This window comes from Alligator mississippiensis, chromosome 7, assembly GCF_030867095.1.
Source record: "Alligator mississippiensis isolate rAllMis1 chromosome 7, rAllMis1, whole genome shotgun sequence".
Lineage (NCBI taxonomy): Eukaryota > Metazoa > Chordata > Crocodylia > Alligatoridae > Alligator > Alligator mississippiensis.
Genome location: NC_081830.1, coordinates 30096793 through 30114828, shown reverse-complemented (window position 1 = coordinate 30114828; position 18036 = coordinate 30096793). Strand labels below are relative to the sequence as shown.

The 18036-nt window shown below is 45.4% G+C and overlaps 1 protein-coding gene across 10 annotated transcripts in view; it reads right to left on the bottom strand.

The window, feature by feature from the left end:
• Positions 1-18036, bottom strand: part of MAP3K13 (mitogen-activated protein kinase kinase kinase 13) — a 115399-nt gene that overhangs the window by 27054 nt on the left and 70309 nt on the right. For 7 of the 10 annotated variants that reach the window (XM_019489861.2, XM_014604574.3, XM_019489858.2 and 4 more), the window contains 3 exons: positions 13163-13228; positions 11071-11645; positions 1208-1391 (listed from right to left, as the gene is read on the bottom strand). In XM_019489861.2, the coding sequence (XP_019345406.1) occupies positions 1208-1391; positions 11071-11572 (686 nt within the window). In that variant the 5' untranslated portion in view covers positions 11573-11645; positions 13163-13228. Of the gene's footprint in view, positions 1-1207; positions 1392-11070; positions 11646-12286; positions 12432-13162; positions 13229-18036 lie in introns of all 10 variants that reach the window. The other 3 variants (XM_019489862.2, XM_019489868.2, XM_019489859.2) reach the window with 2 other exon arrangements.

Below are 18036 nucleotides of genomic sequence, written 5' to 3'. Positions count from 1 at the left end.
TCTGGCTGCTGCCATCGTGGCAGTACTTGCGTTGCAGCAGACCCTTGAGACCTTAGGACACGGATTAAGTGCATGTTCTGGACAGCACTCCAGATCATAGTAATGTTCACTAGGAAATTACTGACCTGCGTCACAGAATGGCAAAGCCAGTTATGCACAGCTTAGGGCTGTCTCTGCTCTGAGGAGCAAGCTTGTGCCAATTCTGTTCAGCCCTTTAAAGAGAAAGGGGTTTGGCACAGGCTGACATCACTGATCCTCTTGCCTTTACGTTTTACAATAAAATGGATTTAGATCCTCCCAACAGCAACATGATAACCTTGGATGGGAGCAATGTGCAGACTGCCTCACCTCTGCCCCTAAAGCAGGATTTCCTACTCCCAACATGTGCTTTAGACAGCATCAGCCACACAGGTGGATTGGCTACATGCCCAAACCAACTCAGCACACCACCTGCTCCAACGCTGCATTAGCCAGGCCCCTCCTAGCTCTCATGATAACTTCACACAGAAAACCTGCACTTCTGGGTAGCAGCAGTGATGGAGAAAAGAAGAGGCCCCCTTTGGAGCATTTCCCATTAAATCATACCTGTGCAACAAAGGCACAGTTGTTTAGATTCAGGCATGGGCTCAAGTACTTTGATGAAACAGGTTCTAAGTGATGGTGAACTTGAAAAAACAGTTGTCCTTTCTAAGACAGTCCCCAATGCAGACCATTTCAGAAGGTCCTTGAACTGCTGAGGATAAACCATCCTGGAGCCAGCAAATTTTCCAGACCTGTCTTAGCCAGGATGAGACCCAGAACCTGTCTTAAGACAGAAAAGCTACAGACCAGGAAGATTCCTGAGGTGCCCCTGGAAACTTTAAAACCCAAATAAGGGCTTAAGGTAATTCTTTTTTAATTCTTTTTTATCCCAATTGGAAGACTAGATCCTTCCAAGTCAGTAAAGACTGGATGCTTCTGAGTCAGTAAAGCTTTGCTAGTGCATTGCTTGCATGCACTAGCAATGTGGTTAGAAAGCACATGGCTTGTATCTAGTGGGGGCTCTCCGCAATGTTAAGAGAAGAATAAATTCTCAGTTAGAACTATTGTAGAAGATAGGATCAGGCAGATTCCTGAACTTGGGAACTCAAAACCTGGCCTGCTCTTGACACAGAGAGGGGTTATTCTGTGTCTAAAAAACACCTAGGTCACGGAAGTCAGGACTTACTTGAAGGCGATGATGTTAGGGTGCTTCAGCTTCCGCAAGTGCTTGATGTCAGTCTCATTCTGGTCTCTCACCTTCTTGATAGCCACCTCCTCTGCCCGGAATTTGCCCAAAAAGACAGCTCCCTGTGCTCCGCTGCCCAACCACTGCAACTCCGAGATCTCCTCAAACGGGACTTCCCACGTATCTGGCAATGCACAGGAATGGGACATAGCTAAAGAGGTCTCCCAGGTCATGAAGGACTCTGCTGCAAGGTCACATCAGAGCCAGCAACTGCCTGCTCCCTTGTTCTCTCTCATGAGTCCAGCACCTTTCTGACAAGGTGCTGAACATCCTTGTGGGCTGATGCTGCCTGATATAAGGTCCCCTCTACCACATAATTCGGCAAGTGTCTCTACAACATTAGTAGTCATACAATTATATCCAATTCAAACCCACATAGAAAGAAACATGCTTAATCTCAACAATGGGAAACATACAGAAGAGTTTTGCTCCAAAAAAATGGGGATAAAGAAGGGGACTGAAAGGAAAATAATAAATATGGGGCCAGCAATAGGCAGCTTATAAAATCACCAGCCAAACAAATGTTCTGATCACAGCTGAAGCTGGTAAGTGACACAACCACGCTAATCCAATGCATTGTTTGATATCACCAATAAAGTATTCTGAAGTACTTGGATTGTTCATATTTAGATGGCTCATGACCTGCTTAGGTTGCATCAGGCCGCTTTGTCCAAGAGGAGGCACACAGCTGTTGAAATGCTGCTTCTGCTTCAAAGACTGCCAAAGGGTGCCATTTTCCTACCCCGTGGAGGCACCTCAGCTGTCTCGTGCAGTTGTCTGCTAAATCTTTGTCTCCACCGGGGAAGAGAATCTAACCATGTGAATTATCTGGGTTCCACTGTACCATCAGTGTAACACTCCCTGCATAATAAAACACCCGCATCTTCTCCTTCCCAAACATAAAGAAATGTGTATTTCACCGTGATATAGGAGTCCAAAGACCCTAACCCACAAACTGTGCTTTGTTATGTGCTAATCTTATCAGCCTGATTTCAGAAAGTAATTTTTCTATGGGCGTATCATTACATGGGAAATATCAGTTAATATACCACTCAACCAACGGTGAAACTTTTTGTCAAAATACTAGCAGTGGCCAATCGTGAGAATAAAGTTGAATATGTCATTGAGCAAAGAAACTATAAGGAGCATTATTAATTTACAGAAACATTATTCATATATTTGAAAGTGATCAATACACACCATTCATTTGTGTGTAAATTTATCCTGAAAAGGAATTATGGATTGTGTGGACATTTTAAGTTTACTGATGAAAGTATAGTGTTTACTTTCATTCAATTCTAAGGCTATTATGCCATAATACATTACGCATTTCTTCACACTTGAGAAGAAAGTGTTTGCTATATAAAGAACAGAAGAGTTATTCTGTCCTTGCCTTTTTTATTTCCTTGTACTGAAGGACCTGATTTTGTAACCAATACAGTAGGTAACTAAGCTATGATCATTTAATAACCTGTGCTGTTTTTCAAAACTTCCTTTTACATCTTCTTTTGTTCCTTCTGCGATGGTAGAAAAACTTAAATAAACAGGATGTATAGGTAACAGTTGAGAGTCATTCAATACTTACTTGATGAGACAGACCCAGTCACAATGAGAACATCCTGCTTTCGCTCTGAAGGTACATGGAGGCCAAAGGCTTGGGTTGCTGCACCTTTCCTGGCCCTGCAGCTGTCAAATTCAGTGTTTGGGGTCCTTGGCTACCATGTAAAACTGCAGGGCCTGGGAAGGAATAACCAGGCTCCTGGTGGTGATGCTTCTTTTGCAGCAGCATCCTACCCTTGCTCTGCTCCATGCAGCTGGAAGCTTGAGCCCGTCCCCCTGCCTCCATTCCAGCAGCCCAGGGCACAAACTGTATCAGCTGCACCTCTCAAGGGTGGCCATGAGTGGCACCTGAGAAGATGCTTGGGCTTAACTTGTGGCACACCTGTCAAAAAGGATGGCCACCTGTGCTCTGTATGGTAAAAAGGGTCCTGTCCTGCCCCAACTTCGATACCTAGAGACTTGGCCCAGAGGGGTTTTCCCAGAAAACTATGCCCAGCTAAAAACAGGAGACCAGCTGGACAATGACATTTCCAACCATGGCATCTGCTACCTGCATGTACTAAACACTTGCACAAAATAGCCTTAGCTAGTGGCCATGATAGAATCCACTGTGTTGAGATTAAAGTGACTCCTTTGGTGTTCAGGAAAAACTACTGAAGGAACAAAGCAGCAAACAAATCTTGGATCAACACAGAGTGTGATCCAGATTGAGTGATGCTACAGCAATAAAATAAAGAACGCAATAATAAGGAAGGAAAGTCACTCTGCAGGGCTCAGAGGTGGGATAAGACTTCTAAAGATGGTTTGCATCTGGTATGATTTTGGCCTACAAGATCTAAGAACTACCAGGAATAGTCTGATTGAGTAAGCTTCAGTCTAACCATTAACCTTCATGCTTACCACAGAGCAACATGGAAAAACACAGTCATATGAGTTTCACTGATGCAGTGAGACTTCCTCTGAAACCAAGGGGTTCTCAACGCCCCTCAGTGCTGCCATCATGCAGTGCTACCAGACAGCTCCAGGCTCAGCATGTAGAAGATGCTTCAAGCTTCACTTTTGACTGCACTGAATCTTCCTGATGTTGGCCCCAAATATCCCAGAGCAAAGAATGTGAGATAAAGGCTCTGATGTAAACTGTGTCCTCCAAAGCACTTCTGGCAGGTACAGGCGAGGGTGATTTGAGCACTCCAGCATCTCAGTACCCAGCAATACCTGCAGGGATCTCATTCCCCATTCTCAAACAACCCCATATCCACCAAGAAGCATTGGCAGGTCCAGCATTAGCCCACATTCACCTCCCTGCACAGGCAGTGCACGGCCAAAGTGCACTGTGATTGCTGGATCTACCCCTGCACAGAAGACTGACAAGAACCACCACATGCAGACAGGTCACTGTAGCATGCTGTGAAATCCAAAGGCAATATTTTGGGATGGTGATGCCAGCACCTAGGATGTATGCCTGCACACAAGAGTGAAAGGCAAAGCCTTGTTCCAAGATACAGCACTGTGACATCACAGGATGAGCGCAGCTTCAGCCCCTACATCAGGGCCAGGCAAAGGATCTGGCCGATAGCGGACTCCATTTCCCAGCAGCCCCTGCCTCCATGGCTGGGTCCGCTCTCCATGGAGACCCCAGCTACAGCTGCAGGGTGGCAGCACAAGGCTGGGGTTGCCATGGAAACCAACCCCAGCTGTGCTGGCAGGGCGCACAGCAGGGCAGGGCAGGAGGCTGCTCCAGAGCTGCTGGGATCTTGCAGCAGGAGAAGCTTGGTTTGGGAGCCACAATCTGCACCTGGCACGCTTTGGGCAGAGGTGCATGGGCAGCAGATTGTGGCTCTGTCCCAGCTGAGAAGCAGGCTGTCACCACTGCAAGGAGCAGGGGCAGAACCACGATCTGCTCCCTGTGCACCCCTGCCCAGAGCATGCAGGCTGCGGATCGCAGCTCTGCCCTGGCCCCAGACCAAGCTGCCCCCGCTGCAAAATCCCAGCAGCTCCAGAGCAGGCCCCCGCCCTGCCCTGCCACACACCCTGCCAGCACGGCTAGGGGCGGTCTCCATGGCGACCCCACTCTTGCGCTATCAGAGCAGCTGTGGCTAGGGTCTTCATGGAGACTGGCCCCAGCAATGCAGGCAGGGGCTGCTAGGAAATGGCATCCGACTGCTGGCCAGATCCACCATTTTGCCCACCCCTGTCCTACATCCAGAGCTTGTTACTATTCTCCTGGCACCTAACAAGCAGTATTTAATTTAAACTTCACCCAAGAGCACAGGTAGGGTTGGTGGCACTCTCTGCCAGGATGTAGCAGACTTCCTGATACTTCTGGGTGTGAGCACATACAGGGAAGAAATTTTCTCCATACAACTGTAGGATTGTGGAAGCAAAGCTAAAATATATTGAGAGCTTGCATGTGTGAGCGATTAAAGACCATCTGGGCAGAAAGACAGTAATCTCTCCCCTACAGAAAGGTAATACTGGAGCAGACAACTAGATTGGTTCAGTGGCTTAGCTTTCCAGAAACAAATTGTTGCTGTGAGATGATGTTGGCCTTAAGACCAGGATTACCCATCGTTCACAGAAAAACAAAACAGAATTATCAAATGCAGTGCTCTCAGGGGTCAGGCAAAAGAGAAAGCACAGCAGTGGTAGTGCATGATTTATAAATAGGACATTAAAAAGAACTTTTGGAAAAAGGATTTGAAGTCCAAAGTAAACTGCTCCTTGATCCAACCAGCCTACAGTGACCCTAAAAATGTCACGCAAGCCTTGTCTCATCCACTAAGGTTTCAGTTGAGCTCTAAGCTCTGGCAGACAAAAAATATATAACAATAACAACAACAATAATAATAGCGAGGAAGAAATTCTAGAAGACAAAGTTCTTTGGGTAAATGTGATATCTTTTATTAGACCAACTAAATAGTTGGAAAAATTGTTATTTAGTTGGTCTAATAAAAGATACCACGTTTACCCAAAGAACATTGTCCGCCTATGTCCTTAGACCAACACAGCTACAACCAACACCCCAGGAAGAAATCCTAGAGCTGAGGACACCTAACTGGAAATACCCTGCATTCACAGCCTATTTTTCTTTAATCCTCTCCTTCTTAAGCAGCTCAAGCCTTTAAACTGCAGCTGGCAGTCTCATGCACAGACGGATGCAGCGCTGAGGATCCAAACTACTTAGGGCTTTGTGGGTCAAAACTGGCATTTTAAACTTGGTCAAGAAAAATCAACTGACAGCAACTGCAAAGCAGAAAGCACATGTCATGTTCCTTGCGGGAAGCAGGATATAGTAAGAGAGTACGCCATGTTGTGCGTCAACTTAGATTTCCAAATAGGCTGTAGCTCCATGTAGAGCACCGTGCAGTAATCCAACCTCCAGCTGATCACAACATGGGCCACTGAAGAGAGAAAAGGATGCAACTTCCTTGCCCAGCAGAGGTGCTAACAGCAATCCTGGCAGCTGCTGTTATTTAATAAATATGGAGGGACGACCTAGACTAGAACATTTGAGTGTCTGCTTAGTAATTTATGCAATTTATATGCTGCCCTTTCCAATACAGGCTTTGGCAGCTTACAGCAAGAGAAACAGAACAACTTAAGAGGACAACTAGAATAAATAAAATAAAGCAGAACCCCACTAAACAGTATTTTGGCCTAGTTCTGCTTGCTAAATGCCTGCCTGAGAAGAAAGGGCTTGCAGTGCTTCCGAAAGATGTCAAGACTCGAGCTCTGTGGACGTGGCATACTGATGGTACTCGCAGGAGGTTGCTTCCAGATGGCCTGAGGGATTGTGATGGGGCGCAGGGGAGAAGACAGGAGAAGATGGGGAGAGACGGCAGAAGTTGTGCTTCCTAGCAACACATGGCGAGCCTGAGGGGGACAGCACCCTAATACAGGCGCTGTAAAGGAAGCCCTGAACCCCAACGTATTTGGGTCAACCAGTTTGAAGATGAAGTCTTTGCCTTTTCTGGATGCAAACACAGAGGAGGAGGTTCCTGGGCATGAGCACAGAGATGCTTTCTCCATACTGGGTAGATGAGCCTCCATTTGCCCCCCAGAGAAACTGTTACAGTGCTAAAGCATGTCAAGCATTGTATGAAATGCAAAGGATGCAGCTGCACGAGCCAATAGCAATTCCAGCATGAAGCAGCATTCTGACTTGGTGTCACCCTAATTCCCATAGGGTCTAGTGCAGGGGTGGCAAACTCATCCTGGCGCCTCCCTGTCCCCTCCCTCCCTCCCCCCCAAAGCTGGATCTGAACCATGGGGTCCCTCATGGGCTGGATTCAGACATGAGCAGGGTAAGCGGATGGGGTTCATGGAGTCACCCCTCACCCCCTGGCACTGATACACATGCCCCATCAGGCTTTGTGCCCTGGATTTAGGCAGCAAGCCCTACCTCCTAATTCCTGGCCCCTTTACCAGCCCTGCAGGCCACACAATATGACTCCATAGGCTGGATCCAGACTGTGGCCTGCAATTTTGATACTCCTAGTCTGATGTTCAAACAGCCACAAACTCAAAAAGCTCTTAAATTACTGTACTGCTGCTGGAGCAGAAAAGGCACTGAACTAGATTCCCAGTTCCTTTCACATTTCAAAGCATGCCTTGCCCATAAAGATGCAGCAAATAGGAGAGTGGATAGGCCAACATGGTAGACAGCCTAAGCTTTTGGGTAGCCCTACTGAAACGGTAAGACTCAAGCTCCATAGCTTCCAAAATCAGACACTGTAAATCAAGCTACACCACCTCGTGGTGGATGGGTCGGTTACAACCTGGAAGGGTGTTCGTGGTGGATGGGTCAGTTTCGACCTGGAAGGGTGCGGGCAGTGGGGTCCCGCAGGGCTCGGTCCTTGGACCGATACTCTTTAATGTCTTCATCAGCGACTTGGACAAGGGAGTGAAATGTGCTCTGTCCAAGTTTGCAGATGACACAAAGCTATGGGGAGAAGTGGACACGCCGGAGGGCAGGGAACAGCTGCAAGCAGACCTGGACAGGTTAGACAGGTGGGCAGAAAACAACAGAATGCAGTTCAACAAGGAGAAATGCAAAGTGCTGCACCTAGGGAGGAAAAATGTCCAGCATACCTACAGCCTAGGGAATGACCTGCTGGGTGGCATGGAAGTGGAAAGGGATCTTGGAGTCCTAGTGGACTCTAAGATGAACATGAGTCAGCAGTGTGACGAAGCCATCAGAAAAGCCAATGGCACTTTATTGTGCATCAGCAGATGCATGACGAATAGGTCCAAGGAGGTGATACTTCCCCTCTATCGGGCGCTGGTCAGACAGCAGTTGGAGTACTGCGTGCAATTCTGGGCGCCGCAATTCAAGAGGGATGTGGATAACCTGGAGAGGGTCCAGAGAAGGGCCACTCGTATGGTTAAGGGCCTGCAGACCAAGCCCTACGAGGAGAGACTAGAGAAACTGGACCTTTTCAGCCTCTGCAAGAGAAGGTTGAGAGGCGACCTTGTGGCTGCCTATAAGTTCATCACGGGGGCACAGAAGGGAATTGGTGAGTATTTATTCACCCAGGCGCCCCAAGGGGTTACAAGAAATAATGGCCACAAGCTACCAGAGAGCAGATTTAGATTGGACATTAGGAAGAACTTCTTCACAGTTCGAGTGGCCAAGGTCTGGAATGGGCTCCCAAGGGAGGTGGTGCTCTCCCCTACCCTGGGGGTCTTCAAGAGGAGGTTAGATAAGCATCTAGATGTGGTCATCTAGACCCAGCACTCTTTCCTGCATATGCAGGGGGTCGGACTCGATGATCTATTGAGGTCCCTTCTGACCCTAACATCTATGAATCTATGAATCTATGAAAACCTCAAACATCAGAGATTCATGGAAAGGATGGAAGAGAACAGCTCTTGGTGACAGCTGCTAGTGCCTAACTTTTCCCCAGGCTGTCTTCTGGAAGGTAAGGGGCTTGGGGAGATCCCAAAAGATCAATTCTGTCTAGCAGCAGGCAGTAAAAAAGCTGCTGAGATAACAAAAGGCCCAAATACTAGCTGCAGATGACACACAACCCATCTCCCATTCACTACTTATGGCCACGCCACTACTATCAAGATACCTCAGATGAGACAAGCTCTTGAATGAAAAACAGCTGGCGAGCAATTCAATCTGGAATTACTGGGGCATTCTTCACTGACTCTAAGGCCACTGACAGGTATTCATTTAAAGGGGCAACGGGATCTGACCCTGACCCCAACAACCATGCCTCCTGCCAGGTCACATATGTATGGCAGGACATGTGATTCTGGGATCAGGGATCGGATCCCAGTCACGTCATACTTGGCAGTGCAGAGGGAGCCTGGGATCGTGATCCTGGACTCCCCCTGCACCAGCAAGTTGAAAGCTGGGTGTCCAACAATCAGGTGATGATCAGCTCAGCCGGGGAACTGCACTGGGGTGTCAAACCAGCCTCAGTGCAGGCCCCAGACCTAGCCAGGCAGAGTTGCCTGGCACAAGGTTAAGAGTCCTCCATGCAGAGAAGGCTCTACTCCCCCTCCACACTGGGCTGCTCAGCCAGAGTGTCCCGGCACAGGGTTTAAAGTCCCTGGAGGAAGGAAACCTCTTCTCCCCGCTGTCAGGAGCTTTTGCTCTCCTACGCCAGGCTGCCCAGCTAATAGTGCCCAGAGCAGGGTTTGTTTAAAGTCCCCAGCTGGGGAAGCCCTTGACTTCCCCGCTTCTGCCAGCTTGCAGCAGGGCCAACGATCAGCAGAAAGCTGTAGCCTAATGCAAGCACATCAAACCAGACTTTCACCCAACTCTGCCTTACAGGGTCGCTTACAGTTTCTGCAGGCTGCACATGATGAACCAGATGGCCCCTGTCTTACATCCTTTTGTTACTCTTGTTCCTCACAGGGCACTGCATCGAGCTCCTGGTCTCCAGTCCTTATCTCCAAGGTACCCTATGGTCTTGGGAATCTAAAAGAATAAAGACCAAGATCAACAGCTTCACTCCTCTAGCAGAATAGAGCTCTCTGCAATGAGGGCAAAGCTTGTTGGTGCCTGAGACCAATCTTCTTAGGGCTGGGGTGAAACCATGGAACAAACTCACCAGGATCTAAAAAAATTTCTTAGCAGCTTTTACTCTGAGAGTGCCAGAGTACATTTCTTTTAACTTCCCTTCTCTAACAAATACAGAGCTGCATGTCTACTTAAACAAACAATAACACCTAACATCCCCACAAGATCCCAAAACCAAACAAAAACCCTACTAAAACACTCCACTGAGCAACCCCACCCTACCCCAATCCAGGAAAGGATGAGAGAGAAACGAACACATTAGATGTCAGTCACCATCATCATTAGCATGGTATAAAAATCTATTAAAAATAATTAGGATAGAATGGGGATGTTCTTACATATCCTTCAAACTCCAGTACAGAATAAGGTTGACCAGTTTTACCACCAGATAGAGACAGGAATCTGCATCTCTTGGAACTCCATATTTGAGACTTCAAAGACCTGGGATAATTCCAGCAAAACAGCTAGAAAGCTTGGGCTCTCTGTGGGGAAAGTAAGCTTTCTCCTTTTAATAAGATTAGACACTGGATGCAAGCACACCTCATAAAAAACACAGTTTGGATACAAACAGCACATGGCCAGAAAAGTGCCCACCAATACAACAGATATAAATGCCAAAAAAGCAGAGAATTGTATACTATGGGGGTTGGGAAGATTTAAGGAAGGAATGGCATAAGATTTGAAAAGGCAAGTGTTCCCAGCTGCACAAGGTATATGATAAGGCTGTTCAAGAGTCTCATGGAGAAGTGATGGAAGCCCTGATGCTTCAAGTGTTTAGCACTGGACTGGATATAACACTAGCATACGCACTCAGTAGGGGAAAATCATGCATTTGGATTGCCTGGTATATGGTGCACCAGTAATTCAAAACTACTCTGAACCTTAAAGGAGTTCCCAAAAGGTTTCTCTAGCCTTTAGTGATTTAAATAATTGTCTCAGCCTCAGATTTTGCCCCAAGGATTCAAGAGAGGACAAGGGATATAAGTGGTCTTCTCCATCTCTAGCTCAAATGATTCTATGCAGGCCATTCACTACACGGTGACTACCTGCTTCCTATGTTAGGCATGCAACGGTGTTAGGTAACGTCACATGGAAAGCTTGGAATAGGCTTTTAGTTGCTCTTAGTTCCCTCATCGGTGCAAACATTACTTAAAAAATAGCACGGGGAAGAAAGAATGCAACATGTATTTTTGTTGCTGAGGCTCACCTTGCTGCTGTAGTTTGTAGTCAGTGGAGTAGGCTTTCCCTATGATGTTCCACACAGGTCTCAAACACCCAAAAAGTCCCTCAAGAAACCCACCACTCCCACTGCCTGATCTGTTGAACTGGACTTTGATGTCATCCATCCCACCGTTGCTTTCTCCATCCATATTATTACTGTTGCCCTGAGGAACAGCGGTTTCAGATTCATCCTGTTCTCTAAGCTGCAGCACGCTGTTCTCAAATTGGTCCCTGGAGTCTTCACTGATAGTGGTCAACACTGCTGCCGTGACAGGACTGCTCATATTTTCTATTATATCCGCTGGAAGCAAGCCCTTCTCTCGCACATCATCTAGGATCTCAGGTGAAGAATGGTTCCCAGCAGGCACATGTTCACCATGCGTCCCACCAAAGTCTTTGTCTTCACTGAAAGGTTTGTTGATCGTGCTTGGAGTGGAAGACCAGCTCAGGTGCTCCTGAGGATTGGCCATGGTGCTGTGAGTGTGCATGAAGCAGATAGTCCAAGTCGGTGCTTAGAGAAATAACAGTATGCAATTCAGATGCAACAAGCGGCCCCAGCACCTGAAATGAGAGAAGAAGGGACAAGACATGACATTTTGCCTTTGCTTTCTATTTCGATTTTCTATTTTATTTTTATTATATAGAATATCTTTTGTGTGCTCTTTTGTAATGATGACCTGATAAACAGATAAAACTGGAGGCCCAATGATTGTTAGAAAATTACTACAACTAATTTAAAAAAAATAAGATAAAAAAAATCAACATTTACACCCACTGAAGCTCAGCTCAGCACAGCTTCTATATCATCAGCATAGTCTCCTCTGAGTCACCTACCATAAGACTTCCCTACGTAACTGAGCGAAAGCTGAACTCTGATGCCCAGCTCTGTGACTACATGATTACAAACCTGGCTTAATACCCCCCTGTACAGACACATCTATGATAAAAGAATTTGACTGCTGGAGTCCTATACATGTCCATGCCCGCTAGGCCTGGCCAGAATCTAGTCACTGGTCTGATTTTGGATCTATCTACCACACTTCCCAGGTCCACACCTTTTATTTGAGGTCTTCCTTGGAACATGGGACCTTGCATGGGACCACGGGCCTAATGGCTTTGTCTCCATACTCAGAGCAGCGTCCCCTCTCTCCTTGCCATGTACTCTACCAGAATGCCTTCTCCCTCAACAAGGTTAGTCTCACCCTCACACAAAATTCATTTTTCCATGAGGTCCAGACAGCCTTCGAGTCAAAATTGATAGCTCCAGATTGCTCTGTGATAGCTTTCCACATCAAACACATTTTCTGGGCTAGGCAGGTATCTGGAATGCAGTTCATAAACCTTGCCCTAGGCAAGATTAAACACATGTTCAGCACATCATACAAACAACCCTAGTATTAAACAAAATTCACCAACTGGTTCAAGCATATCTATTGCCTATGACCCAGACAAATGCTTCTCCAAGGGGTCAGTTAGAGCCAATACAGGGGCTGCAGAGGTTGCTTACTGCTCCATGATTAAGATTTGTTGTTTTTCCCATTTACGTATGCCTGTGCTTACTGAACCTAGCGATTGCTACATGGTGTCAGGAGTGCAAATGAGAAACACCTTTAAAGAATCCGAGTTCCAAACTGAAAAAAAAGTTGGCAACAGAGAGCAAGTGGAGCTCTGCAGCCACGTGGAAGGACAAAGGCCTCTGTAAGTGATCTGCCTGCAGCGTGGAAGTCTAAGGCCGTGGTTCTCAACCTCTTTTGAATGGAGACACCCCTGGATGGACTCAAGGCACTCCTCGTAAAATGCCAGCTATTAATTTGCACTTTTTTTTTTTTTTTACTACAGATAAATAATGGAGCAGTTTTTCTGTTGCAAAGAATTCAGAAAGACCACAACTATGTTTTGTTTTTGTTTTCTTTTTAATTTCTAGGTTTATCCTGTGGTGCTTATAATGTGACAATGCTGTGCACCCTGAGGTATCCTGAAGAAGATCTCAAGGCACCCCGGGATGCCGTGGCACCCTGGTTGAGAATCACTGGTTTAACTAAAACGACAGGTAGTCCTGAAAGTTTTGCAACCCCCACCTGCTCTTCTGATGTCAGGTAACAGCAAAACACTGGAGGGTGTTCAAACAAAGGTCTGAGTGGGACCTAGAGGAGCAGAAGAGAAAAATTATAAATTCAAACTGGGGACTCCATGGTAGTCATTGAAATCTCTTTGAAAATTAAATAACATTTATGTGACTAATTAGTGTGTTAAGGATTGAAAGTTAGGACATCTGAAAATCCTGGCTTTGTGTTTATGCTCTGCTCCTCTTCAGCACAGCATCCACATAAAACATTAACAGTGCCATAGGAGGCATGTGATCATGTAATAAAAGGCAGCATGCACCCACGAGGGTTGAATGAAGATTGTCTAGGCCACCTTTATCCTGGCTTTTCCTCACTGAGTACCTGATTTTTCAATGTTAGCAATGCTTTTTTAACAAGATTTTGCCTACAATTCCATCTTGTTTTTTTAAAGGAAAAAGGTAAAAACAAACTGCATTTATTCTGACTGTTATCATGCAGCATCAACTTGGTTTGAACCCTGAATCTGCAGCACTGCAGTACAGCTTGAGCTACAACGCCAACTGCATGGACTGGCAGCAGGACAATGCTGTCCTTTCAGCACAGGGAATACTTCTATCTAAGGACCTAGTCGGGGACAGCCTGGTTCTCTTTCTCTCTCTCTCTCTCTCCTAGGGAAACTGTTCACTCTTGAGGTTCCCAGTGCATTTAGCTGTGTGGTAGCAGCAGTAGCATTATTATGGCCTGAATTCAATACGTTCATATTAGTTTGTAGTTTACAGGCTACTAAAACCAATGTCAGCAAGAAAAAGGAAATAAAACACTGCAAAATTTGAATTTAAATTCACAAGAAAAACAAAGAAAAGGAACTTCTGAGGCTCTAGAACATTGTTCCTTCCAGTCTTCAAACGACTGCTGCAAACAATGGAAATGTTTGAGCTTCTCAAAAAAAAGTCACAAGATTTTTGGGTTTTTTGCAATGGAAGGTGTGTTAAGGAACCCAAACACAGGGAGCATGCCCAGCTCTACCTACAACAAAGCCTGTACCAGAGACCAAAGGAGTGAGGAAAAGCAGTCTCCTAAAAATAGTGGCTCAGAAATCAGGAGAATCTGCAGCTAAAGGAAACTGCAGACTTAGAGGATGCCAGAAGTAGCTTAGTGCTACATAATTTTCAAAATGCACTGCTTCATGGAAACTGTGCATTAAGACTCATTTGTGTTACCCAGATTCCAGGCTTTAAATCAGACAGATGAAGGAGGATAAAAGGCTGAGGAATAAGTGGCTTATGAGACTTGCAGGTTTGGTAAGGGGGAAGGGGTCCTGTAGCTCTAGGCTGTTTTCCCCAACCATATGCAACACACACGGAATTGGCAGCCATCCACCTTGGGGCTTGTGGGATCATGGTGGGTAGAGTCCTGCCTCCACAAGTACTGTGGTTAGTTAGTTTGTGGGTAGTTGACTTAATGTGGTAGCCTGCCGAAGGCTAGCCTGCAGTGAAAAACAATGAGGGCCACTTTTGGGTGGTTAATCTAGTATTTATCTCCTACTGCAGTCATCCCTTTGCCCTTAACTGGAGTGGAATCTGGCCTCGAATGAGAATCTGAGTTCACTTATGTCACTGTAATTGGCCACATCTGTCTGCTAGTTTCAGGAAGTGTTTCATGGCACTGCATGTGGGAGAGTTTAAAGCAACCACCACCAAATGTGTGCACAGAACAAAACTTTCACTCTAAGAACAATAACATGACCCTATTATCATTTCACACAATGCTGGAGTGTGTCTGTAAGACAAATAACCACCATGTTCTGCATGTCAAGAGAAAGTGCATAAGCAGTATCAACTCCGTGATTTTAAAGCAAACAGTATATCTGCATGGATACAATCCTAAAAAAACTAGTGTGTGCAATACAGGCTTGAAAATGTCCATGAATTTATCTGATACCTCTTAATCTATTTATTAGGAAAAGAGGGGCCAGCTAGTGCAGGTGCAGGGAGCCAGCAGGGCATGAGACATGGAGAGTTGCAAGATACAACATTTCTTCTTTCCAACACAGGCTGCTTCCTACATATTTCAAATGCAACCCTTTATTTGTACAGCAGCCTCCCTTCCATGGGGTTTCTTGCATCCATTCTGCTCTGAAACACTTGGTTTGAGCTGCTATCAGGCACAAAATGAGCCACTGCTCTGTTCTGAGATGGCAATTACTACCTTCTGCTGAAGTACATTCAAACCATTAGTGTTAAAGTTTTCATACAAAGAGACTGGCGCACACCAAGTACCATGCAGTATTAAAAACAATGTGCATAATCACAGCTCTGTCTGGACAGTCTACCACTTTACCTGCATAGCAGTACTAGTATGTAAAAAGAGTGTAACACAGCACACAGTTGAAGGATACAGAGTACAAGTTGCACACTTTGGTAAAACCATGGGTGTACTAAGGTTCGTGGTAAAACTCCTTAACCTCAACTGAGCCATCAGGGCCAACCATGAACTAATAGCTTTCCATATCAAGATGTGGATATCATATTTTCATCACTTTCTAAACTCTGATTTCCTGAAACAACATCACATGTCCCCAAAATGAATGTCCACTCACTGCTTGGAAAATGAAGCCATTACTGTTTTCTGTTCTTAGGCCTAGCAGCAGTATGATGTGGTAGACCACTGGATGATGGATGGCCTCAACATTAGATGCTGCCTCAGCACTGGAAGGTGAATTTGGTACGTTACAATCGTTTGATGTTAAAGCCAAATCTTTTGGTTCACAAGTCAGTGGTAAAGCTACTTGCCCGCACTGCCTCCCGAGCAGTTCATTTAACTACTGGTGTTATTTAAATTAGGTTAGCATGCAGCATCTCCAACCAAGATCAGTGCCTCATTGTATAGCTCCTGCCCTACAGTGCTTACAATCTAAATAGAAGTATCCATAGAGTGGGGAAGTGATTTGCCCAAGTCACACAGCATAACAGTGGTAGAGAGCCAAGAACAAAATCCAGGTCTCCTGACTTCCAGTCCATTTGTCTCTTCTGTCTTGGTCATTCTGAGTAAAAAAAAGTTGCCTAATAATGTTTGTGCTTACAAGGCACAGGTATCTTAAGAGTTGAGCGCTATATTATATGACTGTCAGCCTCATATTGGGAGACTGCTGCTGCTGTTGACACTATGTAAAGGGGGGGAGGTGTATAAGTAGACCCATTTTACAGATGTAATAAAGTAGGCAGAAAAATGGCTTCAGATATTTTCAAAGTGGATGACACAACCCAGGCATCAAAATCCATATTTGGGTACTAATAGAATTGGCCTGATTTTCAGAGGTCCATTGCACCCATTGTTCTAATATATTAAAAAAAGGAAGTGTAGGCACTGCCTATTATAAAATTGGACGGATTTCTCAAATTCATACTTCTACCAGAAAGGTATGAAGATGCCAGTCACATCTTACCAGGAAACTGAAATTTTTTAAATCTGTTTTATGTTAACAGTAAAACCTACTGTTGACATGGATGGCAATCAATATAGCTTCTTTTTTAATTATGCAAACCTATTATCTCTAGACTTACTAAACGACCTCATAAGTTTCTGTTAATAAAGCTGCTGATAGGCATGAAAAAAAACCCCCAAAACCAAAGCTTAACTGGAAGACCACCATTATTTTGACCCACTTCGCCCAACAACTATATAGATCACACGCTTCAGTGGGGCTTTTTGATACTTTTATCCAATAGGTGATTCAATCAGCTACTATATAAAAGTGCCAAAAAGCTCCGCAGAAGCAAGCAATCTATACAGATGTTGGGCAAGCCAGGTAAACTGATGTGATGCCTCTTCTGGGGCTGCTTAGTGCGGGGGTGCGCCAAGCCAAAAGTAAAGCGCTGTTTGTTTTAGGTTTTTTCCACATCTGTAAGCAGCCAATAGCACTTACGGAGGAACATGTAGTCCAGGTTATCTGTAACAGTTGGGGTATTTTTTTTCCTAATTCATCAGCGCCGGCACAGCGATGGCAGCTACCCTAAGATTTTAACTTTTTGACTAATAAGTCAACCAAACTGATCAAGAGAATGTCTCCTGTTGCCCAGTGCACCCGGCTCAGTTTTCTGGGGAAAAAAGTTATAGTTTTGTCCTTTCCTTTGTAAAGTCTCTCTCTACGGGAATATATGATTTTCTTCTAGCTTGTCATTCACCTTAAATTGGGAGGAAGAGAAATTTACAGGCTCCTTCTTGGCTTTCTTTGCAACAAGGTCACACTGCTGGCTCAGATTCAGCTTATTGTCCACTGTAACTCTGAAGTCCTTTTCTGCAGTACGTATGTTTTGTGGATAAACAGAGGATTTGCCCAAATTAACTGAAGAGAAAGCATTCTGCACAGGGACTTCTTTAGCAAGGAGCCCGATTAGCATCTTTATAGTCACTGATATTAAGCCAGTGGTCCTGGTTCTTAACTGGGGTGCTGTGTCACCCCGGGATGCCACAAGTTCCTTTCAGAAGTGCCACTACACAAGGGACCATCACTACCTCGGCCAGGTAGAACTGAGCTGTGTACGTCCTGCAGAGTCAAATTGGGAAAAACTGTGGCAGGAGAGTATGCTCCTGCCACAGATCTTCCCAGTTTGACTCCAAATAATGGGCACATCGACACATGTGCTTTAATGAGCATTAACTTATTTTAATGTGCATTAAAGCATCACAAAAAAAACCTGTGCACTTTCGCTAATGTGCATTAAAATAGGCTAATGTGCCTTTTTCTAATACCTCACCATGGAGGTATTCAATTTAACGCGCACTAGCAAAAGAGCATTAATGAATGTGTAGATGTGCCCAGTGTCTCCCAGAAACAGAGATGCTCAGAACAGGTAAAACTGTCCCATGCACCTCTGTTTCCAGGA